The 17,821-nt window shown below is 60.3% G+C and overlaps 1 protein-coding gene across 2 annotated transcripts; it reads right to left on the bottom strand.

The window, feature by feature from the left end:
• Positions 1-71: 71 nt before the first annotated feature.
• Positions 72-16,789, bottom strand: LOC310886450 (calcium/calmodulin-dependent protein kinase type IV-like). Of its 2 annotated transcripts, XM_083811039.1 has the most exons (12): positions 11,211-11,798; positions 10,618-10,746; positions 7,422-7,500; positions 7,110-7,172; positions 4,975-5,057; positions 4,786-4,858; positions 4,315-4,405; positions 4,088-4,162; positions 3,605-3,680; positions 3,361-3,487; positions 2,849-3,001; positions 72-2,656 (listed from the first exon to the last, which is right to left on the bottom strand). In XM_083811039.1, the coding sequence occupies exons 2-12, from the start codon at positions 10,713-10,715 to the stop codon at positions 2,441-2,443; spliced, it is 1,134 nt and encodes a 377-aa protein (XP_083667165.1). In that variant the 5' UTR covers positions 10,716-10,746; positions 11,211-11,798; the 3' UTR covers positions 72-2,440. The 2 variants fall into 2 exon arrangements, with proteins under 2 accessions (XP_083667165.1, XP_083667166.1); XM_083811040.1 differs by lacking the exons at positions 10,618-10,746; positions 11,211-11,798 and adding an exon at positions 16,716-16,789.
• Between the last annotated feature and the right edge of the window lie 1,032 nt (positions 16,790-17,821).

Genomic DNA, 17,821 nt, shown 5'->3' with positions numbered 1-17,821 from the left:
ATCGAGCCGTTACTTAGCCCTGTCGATTTTTAGCCCTCTGATGCTAACAGTAAAAACAGAGTACACGTTCTGATGTTTGATATTTTATTAGCTCTGTCTATGCTTCTTTATAAATACCTGCAATATTGAAAATGTAACCACTATACTGAAGAAGTAAGTTATTAAAACACATTCTGAAAACAGCATACAGACCAAAATGGCATGTCCTATTAGATTTGTTCCCAGGAGTATACGTTTTTCCTACCTTTAAGTACTGATATTTGTGGAATAATACTTTGTTGACATAACATGAGAGACAAACTCCTTTTTTTGCTTACAATTTTCCATCGGATGTCTCCTATCACAGAAGACACATTACTTGTTGTTATCTAATTGATATCTTATGATTCGGCAAGATCAGGAGTAGTCTGAAGGCAGTGCGATGTCGCTTAGCATTTTCCAGCATTGGTCCCTGCTTCACAGGCTGTGGGTGTGCTGAGCACTTGGGCCTGGTCCTGCAAGATGTTTAAATAGGTATTTCATGTCCAAGCATATAAAATAGTCTTTTAATACCTGGTTTAGTAAATGGCATACTTGGAGTTCTGGCCCCATTATTGTAAATGCAGTTTGCAGGAGAGAGTCACCCTAAACACACCTGTAGGAGGAAGACCAGAGCTCAGCACGCTGTAAGATGCAGCCTCTACATTAAAAACAGAGGGAGGAAGAAAGAAAACAACCTCTCCTCCCACAAAACGCAGAGCAACAGGAATAATTTTCCCCTTGCTTACGCCATTCTCCCACACCATTAGCCTTTGCTTTCTCCAAAGCGATGCTATGCTATCCACCTGCTTCCCTGTTTAAGGTACGAAGGACAGTAAAAGGAGCACATTTCTGGTCTTCACCTAATATTTTTCCAATTAAATAAAAACTCTTGAACATCCAATCTCTCCTCTATTCAGCTTTACAAGCACCCTAAAACATAAATGAGCATCATAAGGTATGGATCAGCCCTTACATGTCGTCTTTATGATTTCTACTTGTGCTGTAACTAGGTATGAAAGTCACCGTGTCACCTTTGCCTTCCTGCCTCTCTGCTTACAGGTCTCGATCTGCTGACCAACCCCCTCTGGACTGAGCTGAGTGTCTCTGATTGCAGCTTTTAGCTTAAGCAAAGATGCATTTTGTTCGCAGTCCCTTCTTTATCAGCTAATGGATTGTACATCCCCATCCTGGAAAAAGGAACTTCGTGTATGAATTCATTCTCTCCCAGGTGAGATTTTTTTTTTTTGCCTGGAACACGCCGTTACATGTACATACCAAAAATGACCACGATTGACACCGCTTGCAGTGCCTTGGGTCAGCAAGCCCCATGCTGGATTACAGCAGCTGAGCCTGGCACCAACCGACAGGCTTTCTTTAGTCTAGCACGTGTGATATGGCTTTTCCTTTCTCGTTACTTGCTCTGTATTAAAATCCACAAATGGTTATTATCATGTGGCTTGGCAAATGATTGCCTAGAAATTTTCTTTTCAAGAAGTTTGTCAACCGATTTCATTAGTTTTAAAAACAAACAAAGAAACGTGTATAAACTCATTGTCATCAGTCAAGAAACAACAGCACCGTTACATGTTACAAAGTCCTACACCGCTCTGTAGAAATAGTTGCATTGTTCTTCATTAAAACTCGTGTAAATTGCAACCTGGAATGCAAATGAAGCCAGCATTCCTGGTCAGTAATGGTCCTACTACTCTCAAGTAGCCACACCGAGACTGAACATCGGAACAAATGAAACCGGAGGGTAACAAAAGCACAAATTAAACTGAGGTCACCTACTGTCTAGGGATAATGAAGGAACAACTGGCAAACACTTTCTCTGGCTAGGTTCTAACAGCTGGGTTCAAAGGCATCGACAACCCTGGTGGAATACAGCAGCAAACCCACGGCTGGGTCTTGTAGCAGCGAATGTAGGTGGAACGTAGATTGTCAGAAATCAGCTAAATTCACCTTCTCCCATAAGTAATGCACCCTTAAGGACTATTTACAGAAACATAGAAAACTTTGTTGTTAAGATAACTGACTGCCTTTGTAGGGAAGGTGAAAGAAATCCTTTTTCTGCTGTTTGCTCCTCGTTTTTTAAGCCACTTGGGCACTTTTTAAAGCCACAGCGGCCAAAACTGTAAGTTGTTGGAAGACCGAGTCACCAGCCTTGTTTTCGCAGGTCCGTACAGACACTCACACTCACAGCGACCGGCTACAACTGCACTGGCAACAGGACACGACAGAAGGATGCTTCACACCACAGACCACGCGCACCCACAGCACACCTACAGCACGCCGCGTCTCGCTTGGGGTGCTCCCGTCCCGCTGCGGCTTCCTCCGCCCCTGCCTCTGCCCGTGGCCGCCTCCGAGAGTCCCTGGGGTATTGCTCGAGGATGTGAGCCGGCCGCGGCGCCGAGCAGCGTTAGCTCCTGCAGCTGGCGCCGTTCACGGGGACCTGGGGCACGGCAGGAAAAGCCTCGAGGTCCTCGGCCGCGGCGGTGGCTTCGGGGACGGCGCTCCCTGGCCCCTGGGGCAGGTGCGTGCCTCGTGGGCCACCCCGGCTGCGCCCGCTCCTGGAGCAGTCGTGGTGCCCGTGGTTGCCCAAGCGGCTGGAAGCCACCACGGCTTTCATGGCAGCCTGTTGGCAAAGGCACAGCAATTGTTAGAGGGGTACAGGTATGCCATTTGCTCCCCCGAGCCAGCAGTGTACCGAGCATTTATTTGCCATGGGATTCCCAAACCCCAGTGGCAGCAGCCCACCCTCGGTGGCCACAAGGTTCGGAGGACAGCAGGAGACATCCTGGGGCTTAACGGGGCTTTTTTGTGTTACCTTCAGTTTCCTCCTGGCGTTAAATTCCTGCAGTTTCTTCTGCGTGCTATCCATGTGAGCAAATTTAGCGGCCTTCCCAGTGACCCAGGGGTGCTCCAGAGCTTGGTAGACGGTCAGTCTCTTCTGGGGGTCCAAGACGATCAATTTTCTAACCTGCAGCCAATTTCAGGCACACAAAAAAGCGTCATTTGTCAGTGGCCCTGCACCTGCCACCCCGTGTAATGTTTCTAAAGCTGCTTAAAGCTTTCTCGCCTCCTTGATGGGATTTGGCACTGAGAGGCTCTGGCTCCAAAGGCTTCTCATTTGCAAGGAGCACGGACACGTGGGGGTAGGAGTTTTTCTGAATCATGTCCAGAGACAGAAAGCATTTCAGACGCTGCCGTTCTGTTTGGTGAACTCGTGCTTTTGTTATTTTTTTTTTTTTTACAAACGAAGCATTGATCTGAAGGCTTCACGTCTGGCAGCCCTGAGCCCTGCTGCGCGGCGCCGAACGCCAGCGCCGGGTCACTCACCAGGTCCTTGGCGTTGAGGGAAACCTCGTCCCACCACGGGGACACGAACTCGTAGTCGCAGGTGAGGATGCGGCTGTACATGTACTGGTCCCCCCGCGGGTCGAAGAAGGGCTCAAACCCGCAGAGCCTGGGAGCAGGAGGCCGAAGAACCCCGCTGGCCCCAGCCCGTGGCGGCCACCCGCGCATGGAGGGTAGGGGGGGGGCGAGGGGCGTCGGGTGCTCGCCCGCCCGCAGGGCTACTCACAGGATGTATGTGATGACACCCACGGACCACATATCCACTTCTGGGCCGTACGGGCAGCCGTGGAGGATTTCAGGGGCTGAAAGCAGAGTTTGGGGTCAAAACTGCACCGAGCTCTGTGCGGCCTCAGGCAGGGCGCAGCATCCTCGGTCCCCCCCGCCCCGTCTCCAGCATACGAAGCTCCCGAAACCCTGCTGAGGAAAACTGCTGTCCAGGAATTGAATTGGAGGCTAATGGAAAATGTGATTTGCTGGCGATGCAGCAGGACCGTGCACAAGACCGACCACGATGACTGGTGACCGGAGCAGAGCCGCGCAGCTCACAGCGGGGCCGGTGACCCACGGCCAGCAGGACTCTGCTGTCACCTGGCTCTGCCCTTGCCATCCCCGATTTTGGGCTCTTTGCAAGGCAGAGGGTGAGCACGACTGCAGGGCAGGAGCCCCCAAGAGCTTCCCTGTTCTTTGCCACCGCGTCCCCGCTGCTCACCGCAGTACCCCGGCGTCCCGCAGACGGTTTTCATGGTGTCCTGTTCATCCACGATCTTGGAGAGCCCAAAGTCACCTGGGGGGACACGCGGAGGGGAGAGGCACTGCCGGGAACCCCTCTGGTGCCAGCAAATGGCTCCCAGGGCCCCCGGGCCGTGCTGGGGGGGTGCCACCAGGCTGGGAACGCCTTGGGCTGCAGCACCAGCAGCGGCTGCCCGGCAAACCCACCGATTTTCAGGGGAGCGTCGGGGGAAAGGTCTGCATAGAGCAGGTTCTCTGGCTTCAGGTCACGGTGGACGACTCCGTTTTCATGCAGATACTACGGAGAGAGAAAGCAGGGATGCAGAAAGGAAGGGGAGGGGGCAGATGGACCTCGGGGAGGTGGCCGGGGCTCGCAGGACCCGGTACAGGGGCACAGCCCCACACAACACCATCGCTGTCTTTGGGACCCCCCCCCTTCGTCCTGCCGAAACGTCCGCCGGGCGCTTCAGCGGGGCAGAGGGAGGACATTTTCCTTGCCAACTTTCCATTTTTAAACCCTCCGTTGCCATGGAAACCCCATTTCCAGCCGACCCCTGCCGTGGCGCGGCGGTGACCTTCCCGCGACGCCCCGGCCGCAGCCTCCCCTCCTCGCCCCCTCCTCAGGCCTGGGGCAGGGGGGGTCCGGCTGGCACGGGGGGGGGGACACGGGGACGTTACCGACACGGCCTCCAGGATCTGCTTGACCACGTGCGCCGCATCCCGCTCGCTGTAGAAGCCCCTCTCCACGATCCTGTGGGCACACGGAGGGGTCACCATGCGCACCTCGCCCCCCCAGCCCGCGGGGACGTGCTTCGGCCCCGCTCCATCCTCATCCTCCGTGGGGGCCGAGGTCCGCGGGTGCCCTACCTGTCGAAGAGCTCTCCTCCCGTCACCAGCTCCAGCACCAGCGCGATCTCGGAGGGCGTCTCGAAGATCTCCTTCAGCTTGATCTGCAAGGCACGGCCGCGGGTCTCAGCGGCGGCCGCCCCACTCGGGGGGCGCCGTCGGCAGGCCCCAAAAACCCCGTTTGCTCCCACATCGGGTGAAATCCTTCCGGAGCCACACACAGCAGAGACTCGCTGTGTGCAGAGCAGACTGTGGGGCTGTAACAGGTTTATTGGTGCTGGAACAGGTCCGCAGCCAGCACGTTTCCCTCCTTCCCTTTTTATTTGTTTGAACTCTTTTTTTTTTTTTTTTCGGTTAAACTGTTTGGAAGAGCCTCGCTCACTTAATCAAGCATTAAAGACGAGGCTGGGAATGAGGAGAGGCTGACATGCCTTGCGTTTATCCTCTTTATGTCTTCAAGCTCATTAACTGGAAGAGGAGCTCGCCGGAGCCCACGAGAGCTCTTTGATTTCGCAGCCGTGCCAGCACCGTGCCGGTGCCTCCGGGGCCCCGGGGCCAAATCCAGCGCTGGGAGCAGCACCGAGGCCCGGCCCCATGCGGGCACAGGGGGAAGAGGCCCTGGGACGGTTCTGGGGCTGAAGAAGCATGAAAGAAACTGCCTTTTTCTTCCGATTTTAGTTGCAGATACCACGCAACACCTGCCCAAGTGCTTTGTGCCAGTGCAGCAAATCTGGAATTAACGGGTGTCTCTTAAAAATACGTCAAAAATGCAATTTTATTTTATTTTTTAATGGAAAACAGAGAATTTCATGCTTCTTAAGACTTTTGTGACACTGTGAATTTCATGGGGCTTTAATCATTACCTTCACAGGCTGGGTGACGAGCCGTGATACCCTGCAGGGTGAGAGACACTATGTGGCAGCTTATTGCATTATAATAATACACAGAAGCACTATAATTTTCCTATTAACTTCAAAAGTTTACAATCCTATTATCATCTGCTGTTGAGGTTGGTGCTGAACGATAGCAGACGGGCGGAAGGCACCGCTGTAAATAAGGGCGTGCAGCAGCTCTCCCTCCAAAATCACTTGAACCTGCGAGCGAGCAGAACCCCACCAAAACCCAGCAAGGGCCAGGCAGGAATTTGCGCCCCTCAGACCAATTTTTGGGATGTTTTTGGCTTCCCTCGGCTCTCCCTCTCACAGCAGGGTTTGGAGCGATGGCAGGCAGGGCTCCCCACAGGCTTTTCTCCGTCAGATGCGGAGAAGTGAGGAGTTCTTGCTCCGAGGAGCAGGGTGGGACGCAGCCGTGCCAAAGGGCATGAGCTGGAACCACCAGACCCTCTCGGCTCGCTGCCATTTCCTGGCCCCCCCAGCCACAAAAATCCACCCGGGGGGGGGGGCTCCATCCTGTGGGAACCACACCTCTGCAGCGCCAGCACAGCGAGGGTAGGCTGCCAGGTGGATTGCCACGTTATTTTTTTAACGCTGCTCATCTCCAAGATGCTTCTGCAATTTGGCGGTGGAACTAAGCCGCTGCGAACAAGGAGGAGGGAGCTGGTGAGGAGCCCGGGAGCCCCCGCGATGACGGGGGGGCTACACAACACCCCCGGCCCTGCTGACACCTTGGGGAATTAGCTCTGCTGCCGGGCGTTGCGAATTGCGCCGGGCCAGCCGCCGTTATCCCCCCAGCGCCGCGCCGGAGACACGCGGCCGGCCGCGCCGGGGCGCAGAGCCTGGAGCCGCGGCCCCGTCCTCGCCTTTTATCTCCCCTTGCAGGATTCATTACAGGCGGGCGATTCGCTTTGGTATTCATTTGATCTCCTCGATGGAAATTGCCTACCAAATGGAAATCTCAGGGCAGCGGGGAGGGGGGCGCGGGGGGGCTGCCCCTCGATGGCAGAGCTGGGAAGCTCAAAGGCGCCGCCAGGGCCAAGGTGAGCCCTGTGCGCACCCCTGGCTTCAAAATTCAAAGGGAAAGGAGGAGGATTGGCACCGAGCGGGGCGCCATGGGGCATGGAGGGGACCTGGGCACAGGGTTGTGGGGCGGTGGGTTCATCTGGCACCGCAGCAGGACAAAGACATCGCCACCCTCCCCTGGGCACCCAGGGCCGGGACCCCTGCGGGCAGGGAGCCGTGCCATGGCACCGTACTCACGATGTTGGGGTGTGAGAGGCGCAGCAGGACCCCGATCTCCGTCCTCACGATCTTTTTGTCGATCTGGAAAGCAGAGCCCGCACAGGCATGTCACCCCCACTGCCGGGGCCACCGCGCGGCTCCCCCCGGGGCCATTCCCACCGCAGCAGCAGAACGCACCCAAAACGCTCCAAAAACGGAGCCTGCCACGCTCCCAGCCCAAACCCCGGGCCCCAGCAGCCGATGTCCCCGTGCCCATCCCCGTCCCGGTGCCCCGCGTGCTTTCGGAGCGGATCAGGGCCCCGTCACCCCTGCGTCCCCGCGGGCACTCACCGTCTTCTTCAGTATTTTGGCGGCGTACGGGGCGCCCGTGCCCTTCTCCTCGCAGCTGTACACCACGGAGGTGGCTCCCCTGGCAGGGCAGAGGGTGTGTGAGGCGGCCTGGGTGCAGCAGGGACTGGGGGGGTCCCACTTGTCCCCCAGCCACGTCACAAAATCCTGTCCTTTGCCAGCACCAGGAGCTGAGCTCGTTCCCCCCCCGCATCAATTCCAGCTTTCCCGGTAAAGCCGTTTTAATTAAAACTGAATCCTAAAGGCGGTTTAAAGCCTTAAGCGGCTTTTGGGGCAGGAAGGAGCTTCCCTTTCCCTGCTCGCAGCCACAAGGACGACCTCGGCGGGGACCCAGCGGTGCTGGCGGGGCCCCCCCGTCCCTGCCGCATCCCCACGGTGCCTGCACGGCCACAAAACCTCCCCGCCAAGCGAAACCGCTCCCAGTTACAAAGGAGAAATCGTTCCCATCACAGTCCCCAGCTGTGCCACTCAGCTGCCCGTAATTTTTAGATCTGGTTAATAATGTTTTCTAACCACTGGACAGTGAAATCAACCCATTTCTTCAGGCCATTACGGGGCTAGTTTGCAATTTCATCTTTGATGCCTGGCTCCTCGGAGCAGATTAATTCTCACCCCCCGAGTAATCGACCACATTTTATTGCTCTTTGGCTTCGCCGCCTTCTGGGACCAAGTTCACGTTCTGGCTCGAGGCACACGCCAGCCCTGCCTGCCCACAGCGAGCACCAAGCCGGCAAAGGTCGAAGCCCCAAAGCCACTTTTTTCTTTTTTTGCACCAAAACGTCCCTCGGGAACACGACAACCCCGCGGCCTGGCCGCGAGCGACCCTTCGCTGTAACGCCACGCGCCGCTGCTGCCGCCGGGCTCCCTGGGGGCTCTCAGGAAAGCCGGCGATTTGCTTGAAAAACGAGAGCGGGTTTTGCAGTTCCTGGGGCCGAGCTCGGGAATCGCATCCCCATGACAACGGCGGTGCTGGGTACCGGGGGGCACGGGGGGCTCAGCCTGCGGCACCCCCGGAGCGAGGCGAACCGGGCAGCCCCAGCCCCTGGGCGCATCCGAAGCGCTTTTCTTCCTTTTGCACAACGTCTCCTACGATGTTTTGTTTGGGGAAACAAAACGCTTGGGAAACAAGCGACAGCTCCAGCTCGGAGTGTGGGGGGGTGGCATCACGTTCCCCCCCCACTTCTCCGGCTCTGCGAGACGGGCAGGTGGCTTTGGGCTGAACCCGAGGCACGGGCACCGCTGCTGTGACCCCAACGCGAGTGCCCTTCCCACGGGGAAAAAAGCAGCAAGCACCCCCCCAGCCCCACACAGCCCTCCTGTGGCTTCCAGGCACGCCGGGGGCCTGCACAGCACAGCAGCCCCTCGCCCCACGGACGTGTTTGCTGTCCCGATTTCACCACCAGCCGCTCAGCACCCGAGCCCCAGCCCCGCGCCCCTTCCCCCCAGACCCCGCGCCCCCTCGCCGCTCAGCCTGCGCCGGCTGCACGGGGGATTTCAGCCCAATTCCTGCTGCCCTCAGCATCGCTTTAAGCCCAGCAGCCGGGGAGGTGCTCGGCTTTGCTCCTCCGATGACGCTCAGCCCGCGAGCCCCCTGCGCTCCCCATTACGGCTGCAGCCACCCCCAGCCCGCCCGGCTGCTGCTGCTCCAGGCCTCGAGTAAACACCCGCAATCAACCCTGACTGCGGCAGCAGATAATTGTATTTGCTTTGCAGATGAACTGGAAAATGTCGAAACAATGGGATTTGCCAGGATTTGCACCCGCTGCTGGCGCGTTTAGAGCTGGATGCTGAATTGCCCAGTGGGCGGATGGAGGGGCCGGGGGCTCGGGGCAGCCCCTGTCCCACCACCCTACGTCCGGCTGAGCACTGCTGAGCCCGGGTGTTAATGAGAAGCCTGCAGCACCTGCTTTAATCAAAACTGCTCCTTTTCAGCCCCAAAGGCTCCTCTGCCAACAGAAACCCCGAGGGGCTCTCGGGTGGGTGCTGGCCGCCCCCGGTTGCTTTCCCTCCTGCTGGGGGCTCATCCACCCAGCCCTGCCGGACCCCCTTTAAGCAGGGGGGAAGCAGAGGAGCTCGGGCTCCGCCTGACGAGCAGCAGCTCCCCGGCTCGGCAGCCGCGTGGTCTGGTCCGCAGCGCCGTGACGAGCCAGCCCTTTGCTCCGGAAGATAAATGTGGGTGGTTCAAGGGGCAGGAGTCGGTGGGAAGAGAACGGGGCCAGCGTCCGTGGCCATGTCCTGGGGTCCCCGGCCCCTTCCCGGAGCAGGAGGGCATCTCAGCACCAGCGCTGCCACTCTCCTCCACCACCCTCACGCTGTGGGGCAGTGGATGGGAGCAGGATGTGGCCCAGACCCACGCAACGTCCTGCTCCTGCAGCCAACTCGTGCTTTGCATCCCAGCCTGGCCTGATCCTGACCTGCTGTGAGCTTTTCCAGCGCCCCTGCAGTGGAGAAAACCCCTCTGGAGCCGGGTCTGGGCATCACCAGGCTGCATCGTGGCCACCGGGCACCCCGAGCAGGAGGGGAGGGTGGCACCACCTCTCCTGGCAGCACCGGGAGGTGGCACACAGCACCCCCGGGACCTGGCAAACCAGCCCTGGCACCAAGCCTGAGCGTCGCCTGCCCGATGATCCGCATCAGGGCCTCTAAGGGATAAATCAAAGGAACCTCCACCAAAACGCCCACGTTCACCGAGGTGGCTTCGCATGGAGCCTCTGCGGGGCTTCCTGGCCCCGGGTGGGACAGATCCAGGCCTGAGCGTTATCCACGCAATAACCCATGAGGGATTTATCTCAGACACGTCCCTTCCCCGAGGCTCGGGTATTTGGTTTTCGCAGGAGGGACGTGCCACAGTCCCAGGCTCATCGGAGCCCCAAACCTCGAAGTCAGAGGAGAGGCCGCGGACAAACTGCACCCAGGGGATGAGACGCACAGCACACGGGAACCCAGGCCCCAGCCTGCAAGCCCTCAGCGAGCGCTCCCAAAATCACCGCAGCACCACGACGGACCCTGAGCCCCAGCCCACGTGCGAGGACAGGGTCCCCCTCCATCCATACCCCCTCCATCCATCCGTCCCCCCTCCATCCCACAGCCCCCCTGCGTGCACCCACGCCTCCCTGTCCTCCAGCAGGATGCGCTCCCACAAGGAGGATTCCTGCCCCCCCCCCAGCCCCCCTGGTACCGTCCCAGTTCGGGGCCCACGACGTAGAAATCCTCCAGCGCGGTCTCGCGGTGGGAGCCATCGATCCAGTACTCGCTGCCCGTCTTGGAGGAGGGCATGGTGGGGCCGGGGGGGGCGATTTCCCACCAGCTGCTTGGCAGAGGAGACCTGAGCATCGCCGCGGCCCCCCCAGCTGCGCCCCCCACGCGTGCAGATGGCCCAGCGGCGAGCGCTCCTTGGGATTATCGAGCGCGACGGAGTCGTAGGCACAAATCCCCTTCCCACCAGGCACGTACGCTGCCTCTTCCGGGATTATACCCCCCCCCCCAGCCCCCCCCCCCAGCCCCCACCACCATTGCTTCTCACACCAGGCCCCCCGCATCCCCCTTTTACCACCCCATCCCCATCTTTCGGGGGCCGGTCTCTGCTTTTTGGAGCCCCGCAGGCCGGATCCTGCACCCGCAGGCCAGGCTGTGCCCTGCTCAGGCACCCTGATCTGCACCCTGGTTCCTGCAGCCCCCTCAAAACACCAACGCTCCCCCCCCCCCCCCCCCCCCACACCCCACGCAGCCCCGTAATTAATATTTGGGCCGTCTCTGGGGGCCGACACGTACCGTTAGCTGCGGCGTGGCTGCGCAGCGGAGCCGTGATCCCCTCGGCGCTCCCTCATCCCCGGCACAGGGCGGCTGCGAGCAGGGTGGGTGCTGGGTGCGGGGGCTGCGCGCCCCCCCCCCCCCCCCCCCCCCCACGCCTGGGTGCTGGCTGCTCCTGCTGCTCCTCTCCGGGGGGGAGGGATGGAGGGGGGTAGGGGAAGGTTTTACAGCCCTGGGGTGCGGGGATGGAGGGATGGAGGGATGCAGGGAGGGATGGAGGGAGGGATGCAGGGATGCAGGGATGGAGGGATATGGAGGGATGCAGGGATGGAGGGATGCAGGGATGGAGGGATATGGAGGGATGCAGGGATGGAGAGATGCAGGGATGGAGGGATGCAGGGATATGGGGGGATGGAGGGATATGGAGGGATGCAGGGATGCTGGTACCCGAGGATAGGGGACCAGGGGGATGCAGGATTATGGGGTCCCGGGGATGCAGGACCGCAGGGACGCAGGCAGGGCCGTGGCTGCGGGGGCAGAGGGAGGTGGGACCGCGGGGCTGCGGCGCACCGGGACCCTCCCCGGCAGCATCCCCGCCCGGCTCGGCCGTGCCACCCCACGGCACGGCGCCGCCACTGCACCGCCAGCCCCGCGGCCCCCCCCGGGGGCTCCGGCCGCTCCCCATCACCCGTGGCCCCACTCCCAGCCCCGTGCTTGCCGTGGGACCGGCGGGACCACCCCCTCCCCCCCCCGGCGGGACCCCCTCCCCGCGCCCGGTGCTGTCCCCGGGGTGCGCAGCCGGTGCCCTGAGGCAGGATGCGGCCCCATCGCCGGCCCCGGAGCGCAGCGGGGCCACGCGGCGGGACCGGGGCTCGGTTTGGGGCCGGGGCCGGGTCCGGTCCGGCCCCCCCCGGGGAGCCCCGGAGCGCCCCCGGGGCCCGATCCTGCCCCGGTCCCGGCGGAGCGGCGCTGCCCGGTGCGGCCGCACGGTGCCGCCGTCGGCCACCGGATGGGGACGGGGAGGGGGGAGCCGGGGAAATAGGGGCGGGGAGGGATTGGGATTGAGATTGGGATTAAGGGGATAGGAAGGGGGACGTGGGAGGAGGATGGGGAGGTGCTGGGGGTGATCGGGGGCAGGGTTTGGGGAGGGGGAGTGGGGTTGCAACAAGGCATGGAGTGGGGTTGTTGTGGGACTGGGGTGGGATCCGGGACGGGAAGGGGGATAGGAAGGGACAGCGATAGGAGGGGATGGGGCCGGGAGTAAACTGGGAACAGGGAAAGGATTGGGGTGGGATTGGGGCTGGGGCTGGATGGGGCCAGGACGCACGGCCGGGGCCATCGCGCTGCCGGGCACCCCGGAGGGCGCAGGCTTTGTGCCTCCCGCACCGAAGGGAGCTGAGCAGGAGGTCGCTCTTGTAGGTACAAGGGAAGGAAATGAGTCCTGGGCCGAGAGCAGGGCCGCGGGTCGTGCCACGCGCTGGGACAGTGGCACCAGCCCTGCTGCCGAACACGCGAGCGGCGTGTGCAGGGATTTCCCTGACACGCTCCAATCCCTCCCCTCGTTAGTGGCTGCACTCACCGCAGGGCAGTGGGGGGCACCTCAGCGAGCCCCCGGTGCCAGCGGCACGTTTTTGTCTTTTACCGTAAAATAAGGAAATAGGGAGAGCGGCCTGGGGCCGGCGGAGCCCCGGGGACGATGCTCAGCCCCACCACAGCTCGGCCGGGAGCCTCCACGAAAGGACCCGCCGCAGAGGTCTCGTGGCACGAAATGTTCTCCTTGTAATGGGCTCCCTGAGTATTTATTAGAATATTTTATCATATCTAAGGGAGGCAAGCTCGGCCCTGCTTGATCTAATCTGGTTGCAACTCTTGTTTGAAAGGGATATTCTTAAAGGGAGTGACCTGCTAAGTGAATAAATTGACTCTGCCTCCATTTATCCCCGTCCTGCCCGCGCTTTATGATGGCGCGGTGATAAGGGTGGGCTGGAAGAGGCTGGTTGGCATAATTAATATTTATCACTTCATCTAGAACAAGCACAATCCCCCTCTTTATCCACAGCCCCAAAAGGAGCAGCGGGCTGTGTCTGGAGAGCGGGGGCAGCCCCTTCCCTTTTTAAACCCCCTGACACCGCGGTTATTGAGGGGGCCGTGAGCCTGCCCGTCCCGCCCCATCCCCTGCGTCCCCCCCGCTTGGGCGATGGGTGCGGGCAAGTGGCCACTGCCAGCGGGCTCGGGGGCCGGGCATCCCCCATGGAGACCCTGCAGTGTGGGGCCACATCCAGCCTGGGCAGTGGGATGGAGATGAGTGCTACGGGGGCTGCCCTCCGCACACCCCATTCCCAGCCCCAACGCCCCCCCGGGGCACAAACCCAGCCCGAGCCCGTGGGAAGGGGCCGGATCCTGCCCTGGCACTGGGCAAGGCGCTGCAGGAGCCAGCCCATCCTCACCGCACGGGGAGACGGGGCTGGAGGGAGCCTCCAGCCTTTTGTCTCCGGCAGAGGAATTAATTATTTTGTTCTCTCATTACGCTGGAATAAAACCCATTTTAGAGTAGCATAAATTTTGGTGCCTGAAACCACTTTTTTTTTTTTTTTTTTTTAACTTCCTGGGAAACATTTCTCTCCTTCCCTCGCCCTTTTCCAAATCGTCTCTGTCTAATTGCGCAGCCATCGGCGTTTCGGATGAACCGCAAGATGGAGGGGGATCGGCCGGGGTGCTGCTTGGGGCACGGATCCGGCCCCGGATGGGGTCGAGACCGAAGAGGGGACCCCCAAGGTCGGCCCCAGACCCCGCAGCCCCGCACGAAACCAGCGCTGGCAGCGTGGCAGCGGCACCCCCGAGAGCGGCCGGCCGCCTCCTCCCGCCGCCGGGCGATGCTCAATTGTTTGGAACATGAACTGGAAATTAATACATACGGTTAACGTCCCCCCGGCACCCCCACCCCTCCCCAGCGCCGCGCGCCTCGTTAATTGAACGGCACCAAGCAAATGAGGTCAGAGCTCACTTCAGCCAGCCAAGGACACAGAAACACCCCGACAGCGAGACACAGGCCCGTCTACCTAGCGATGCTTAGCATTCCTGCCAGGAACCGCTCATTAAAAACCTAAAAGACGGCTTTAAGCATCCCATTAGAGGCTCTCGCGGCCTGTAGCAGAGGCTGGTGGTTAGAGGCCGGGTGCGGGCGGCGGGGATCGGAGCAGATCGGAGCGCACCGGGGGCACGCGGCGCATCCTCCACCGGCGGCTCAGGACCGCGGCGCTTTGGGGGGCAGCGGGCCGGGGCCCCCCAGCTGTGCCCGGAGACAGGGAAAGGAGGCTGCGGGCAGCCTGGCCGCATCCTCATCCCCCCACCCCATCGCATCCCTCGTGCTCTGCTCTCCCTTTGGGTGCCCCTTTGGGTGCCAGGGCCTCAGGAGCGACTCCCACGCCGTGCCTCAGTTTCCCCAAGTCCATCAGGGCAGCGCAGCACCACGCACGCTGAATGCCCCCGTTTTCAGGGCATCCCCAGGGGTGCTGCTCTCAGCCCCATTTCAGGCACCGTTTCCCATGTCCCTGCCTGCACTCCTGCTGCCCCCCACCCTGTCCCCCCCCCGCCAGCCCCAGGCGCCAGGGCAGAGCCCCCCGCACCTCCCGCAGCCAGCTCGGGCTCCCCACCTTCACCTCCTCAAACAAAGGAAGCATTTCCTCCACCCCACCTCGTCCTCCCGCTCCTCTGCTTCCTCTTCGGTTCCTTTTGCTCTTTTTATTTTTTTTTTCCCCCCTCAAAAAATGAGTTGTCTTCCCACAGATGTGACTAAAAGCACTCTGGAAATGTCAGCCACTGCTGGAAAGGGACCCAGATAACATTTAGCTTTAGGTAAGAGAGTAGATTTTCTCTGCACTAATTCATATTTATAAGCTCTCCTGTTCCCAGGGAGAGCGCGGCACTGATAGCACTTGCTGATTGCTAGCGAGCAGTGCAGGGAATTGTTTTCATATCTGAGATTAAAGAGTGGTTTCTGCTCCCAGTGGCACCTGTGTATTTACGCTGGTCATTCTCAATTCATCCCTATAAGATTAAGACTGGAAATGGGAAATGGTTATAGAGTGCCGAGGCTGCGGAGAGGCCGGGGGACGCCGGCGGGGACCGGGCGGGCGCTTGGTGGCCCCCGATGCACAAAAAACCCCAACGGAGGCCCCGAGAGCCCGGCTCCATCGCAGGGGCCCCGCAGCGGCTCCGGGGCTTCCCATGGGAGACGGCATCCGGAGCCGGGACGGCAGCAGCGAGCACGGACACGGGCGGACGACGGATGCCAGAGCACGCCAGGACGGACGCACGCCTGTGATAGATTAGGTGAAAGATTTATTTCTATTATTATTTTTCAGCGCATCCCGGGGCTTGTGTCAGCTGATTAAAAGCAAACAAGTAAAGCCCTTCTTCGCCGTGGCACATCAAGGATTTGGGAACTTTTGGAGCTTTAGTTGGCTTGCCTTTTTTTTTTTTTTTTGAAATCATGTTTGTGAACGGGCTGAGCAGCTCCAGAGAGAGTTGCAGCGTAAACATTGGGGAAAAAAAGGAAGAAAATATATACTGCGGTGGGGATTTTAGGGCCTGGAATTAGGGGAGGAAGGGGAAGAAAAAAAAAAAAAGGGGGAGGAGGCGGAGGGGAAGGCGTCGGGAGGGGTGCGCGGGGTGGAAAGGGAAAAAGGCGAAAGGAGAAACAAGACAATGGCAGAAGGCACCCCGGGGACTTCCTGAGAGGTTTTAGAAATTCAAAATACGCCTTAGAGCCTCAAAGCTGTGTCAGTCACAGCCCCGGCGCAGGGATCACTAAGGCTGCGGCCAAACAATACCAGATTGTCTGAGGAAGGTGGGAAAATAGGGGGTCTCAGCGGCTCCCGCTCACACCAGCGGTTCCGCTAGTCAAGCACGCGTTCCACATGAATCAATTCTGGACAGTGCCTCGGCATAATCCCCTCCAGCCTCGCTATGACAACTTGAAGGAGAATTCGGCGGCTGAGTGACAGCAGACGGAGAACTGACAAGGCAGAGGCCGCAGGACTTTCCTCCCCTTCCCCTTCCCCCTCCTCCTTTCGCCCTCTTCTCCCCCCCTCCCCAATAACTTTTTCGGTGACCGTTCGCTCGTGCGCGCTGCCGGCGGCACTTTGCTGCCCTCCTGCAGCCCACGAGCAGCTGACCCCAAATGCCGACCCCAAATCCTGCCTCCTGGGGTCTCCCCGGCCCGGGGATGCTCTGGGGAGGGGGTCCCATAGGGAAGCCCCCAGCTGCCCCCCTGCAGCCCAGCCCCAAGGGCAAGGGGGAGAGGGGAGGTCGGGCAGCAGGGAGGAGCTGAGCCTGAGCAGAGATTTCCCCCAAAGAGCCCAATGGGAACTTTTTGGGAAGGAGCAGGGAGACAGCAGCGTGCCCATGGCAGGCATGGGGGGGTGGGGGGGCTGGGGGCTGCCTGGCTCCAGCTGGGATCCCCCAGCAGCATCGCCCCCTAACAGCTCTGGAGGAAGAGGAGGGCGCAAGGTGCCAGTGCCTCACCTGAGCATCCCGCACGTGGCCTGGGGGCACCAACAAAGGCCACACACCTTCCTCCATGGGGTGCTGCAGGGCCCCCTCCAGCCCTGCCCTTAATGCTTTAATAACCCTGGCTCGTTATCAGGGGGGCATGGTGGGAGGTGGGGCTCTTTTAATTAGTCCTTCGCAGCTGGCACCATCCACGTGTGCCTGCCTTCGAGGGGCTCTGACAGCCCCTGGGTCCGGGATGGGGATGGGATGGGGATGGGGATGGGGATGGGATGGGATGGGGATGGGGATGGGGATGGGATGGGGATGGGGATGGGATGGGGATGGGGATGGGAGGGGATGGGGATGGGATGGGGATGGGATGGGGATGGGGATGGGGATGGGGATGGGGATGGGGATGGGATGGGGATTGGGATGGGATGGGGATGGGGATGGGATGCGGATTGGGATGGGATGGGGATGGGGATGGGGATGGGATGGGGATGGGGATGGGAATGGGATGGGGATGGGGATGGGGATTGGGATGGGGATTGGGATGGGATGGGATGGGAGGGGGATGGGATGGGGAATGGGATGGGATGGGATGGGATGGGATGGGATGGGATGGGATGGGATGGGATGGGATGGGATGGGGATGGGATGGGATGGGATGGGATGGGGATGGGGATGGGATGGGGATGGGGATGGGGATGGGATGGGGATGGGATGGGGATGGGATGGGATGGGGATGGGGATGGGGATGGGGATGGGATGGGATGGGGATGGGGATGGGGATGGGATGGGATGGGGATGGGATGGGGATGGGATGGGGATGGGATGGGGATGGGGATGGGGATGGGATGGGGATGGGATGGGGATGGGGATTGGGATGGGGATGGGGATGGGGATGGGATGGGGATGGGATGGGGATGGGATGGGATGGGGATGGGGATGGGATTGGGATGGGGCTGGGATGGGGATGGGATGGGATGGGGTTGGGATGGGGATGGGATGGGGATGGGGATGGGGATAGGATGGGATGGGATGGGGATGGGATGGGGATGGGGATGGGGATGGGGATGGGATGGGGATGGGATGGGGATGGGGATGGGATGGGATGGGGATGGGATGGGATGGGGATT

The sequence above is a fragment of the Anser anser genome, assembly GCF_964211835.1.
Source record: "Anser anser genome assembly, chromosome: 25".
Lineage (NCBI taxonomy): Eukaryota > Metazoa > Chordata > Aves > Anseriformes > Anatidae > Anser > Anser anser.
This window is presented reverse-complemented; position numbering and strand designations above follow the sequence as displayed.

What these genes read in the sequence shown, in the direction of transcription:
- LOC310886450 (XM_083811039.1), bottom strand. Translation starts at nt 10,715, where the DNA reads ATGCCCTCCTCCAAGACGGGCAGCGAGTACTGGATCGATGGCTCCCAC. An exon ending in CGACGCTCCCCTGAAAATCG is followed by an intron (nt 4,163 to 4,314) that starts GTGGGTTTGCCG and finishes GTGTCCCCCCAG; the next exon opens with GTGACTTTGGGCTCTCCAAG. An exon ending in CGGGACGCCGGGGTACTGCG is followed by an intron (nt 3,681 to 4,087) that starts GTGAGCAGCGGG and finishes CTCTGCTTTCAG; the next exon opens with CCCCTGAAATCCTCCACGGC.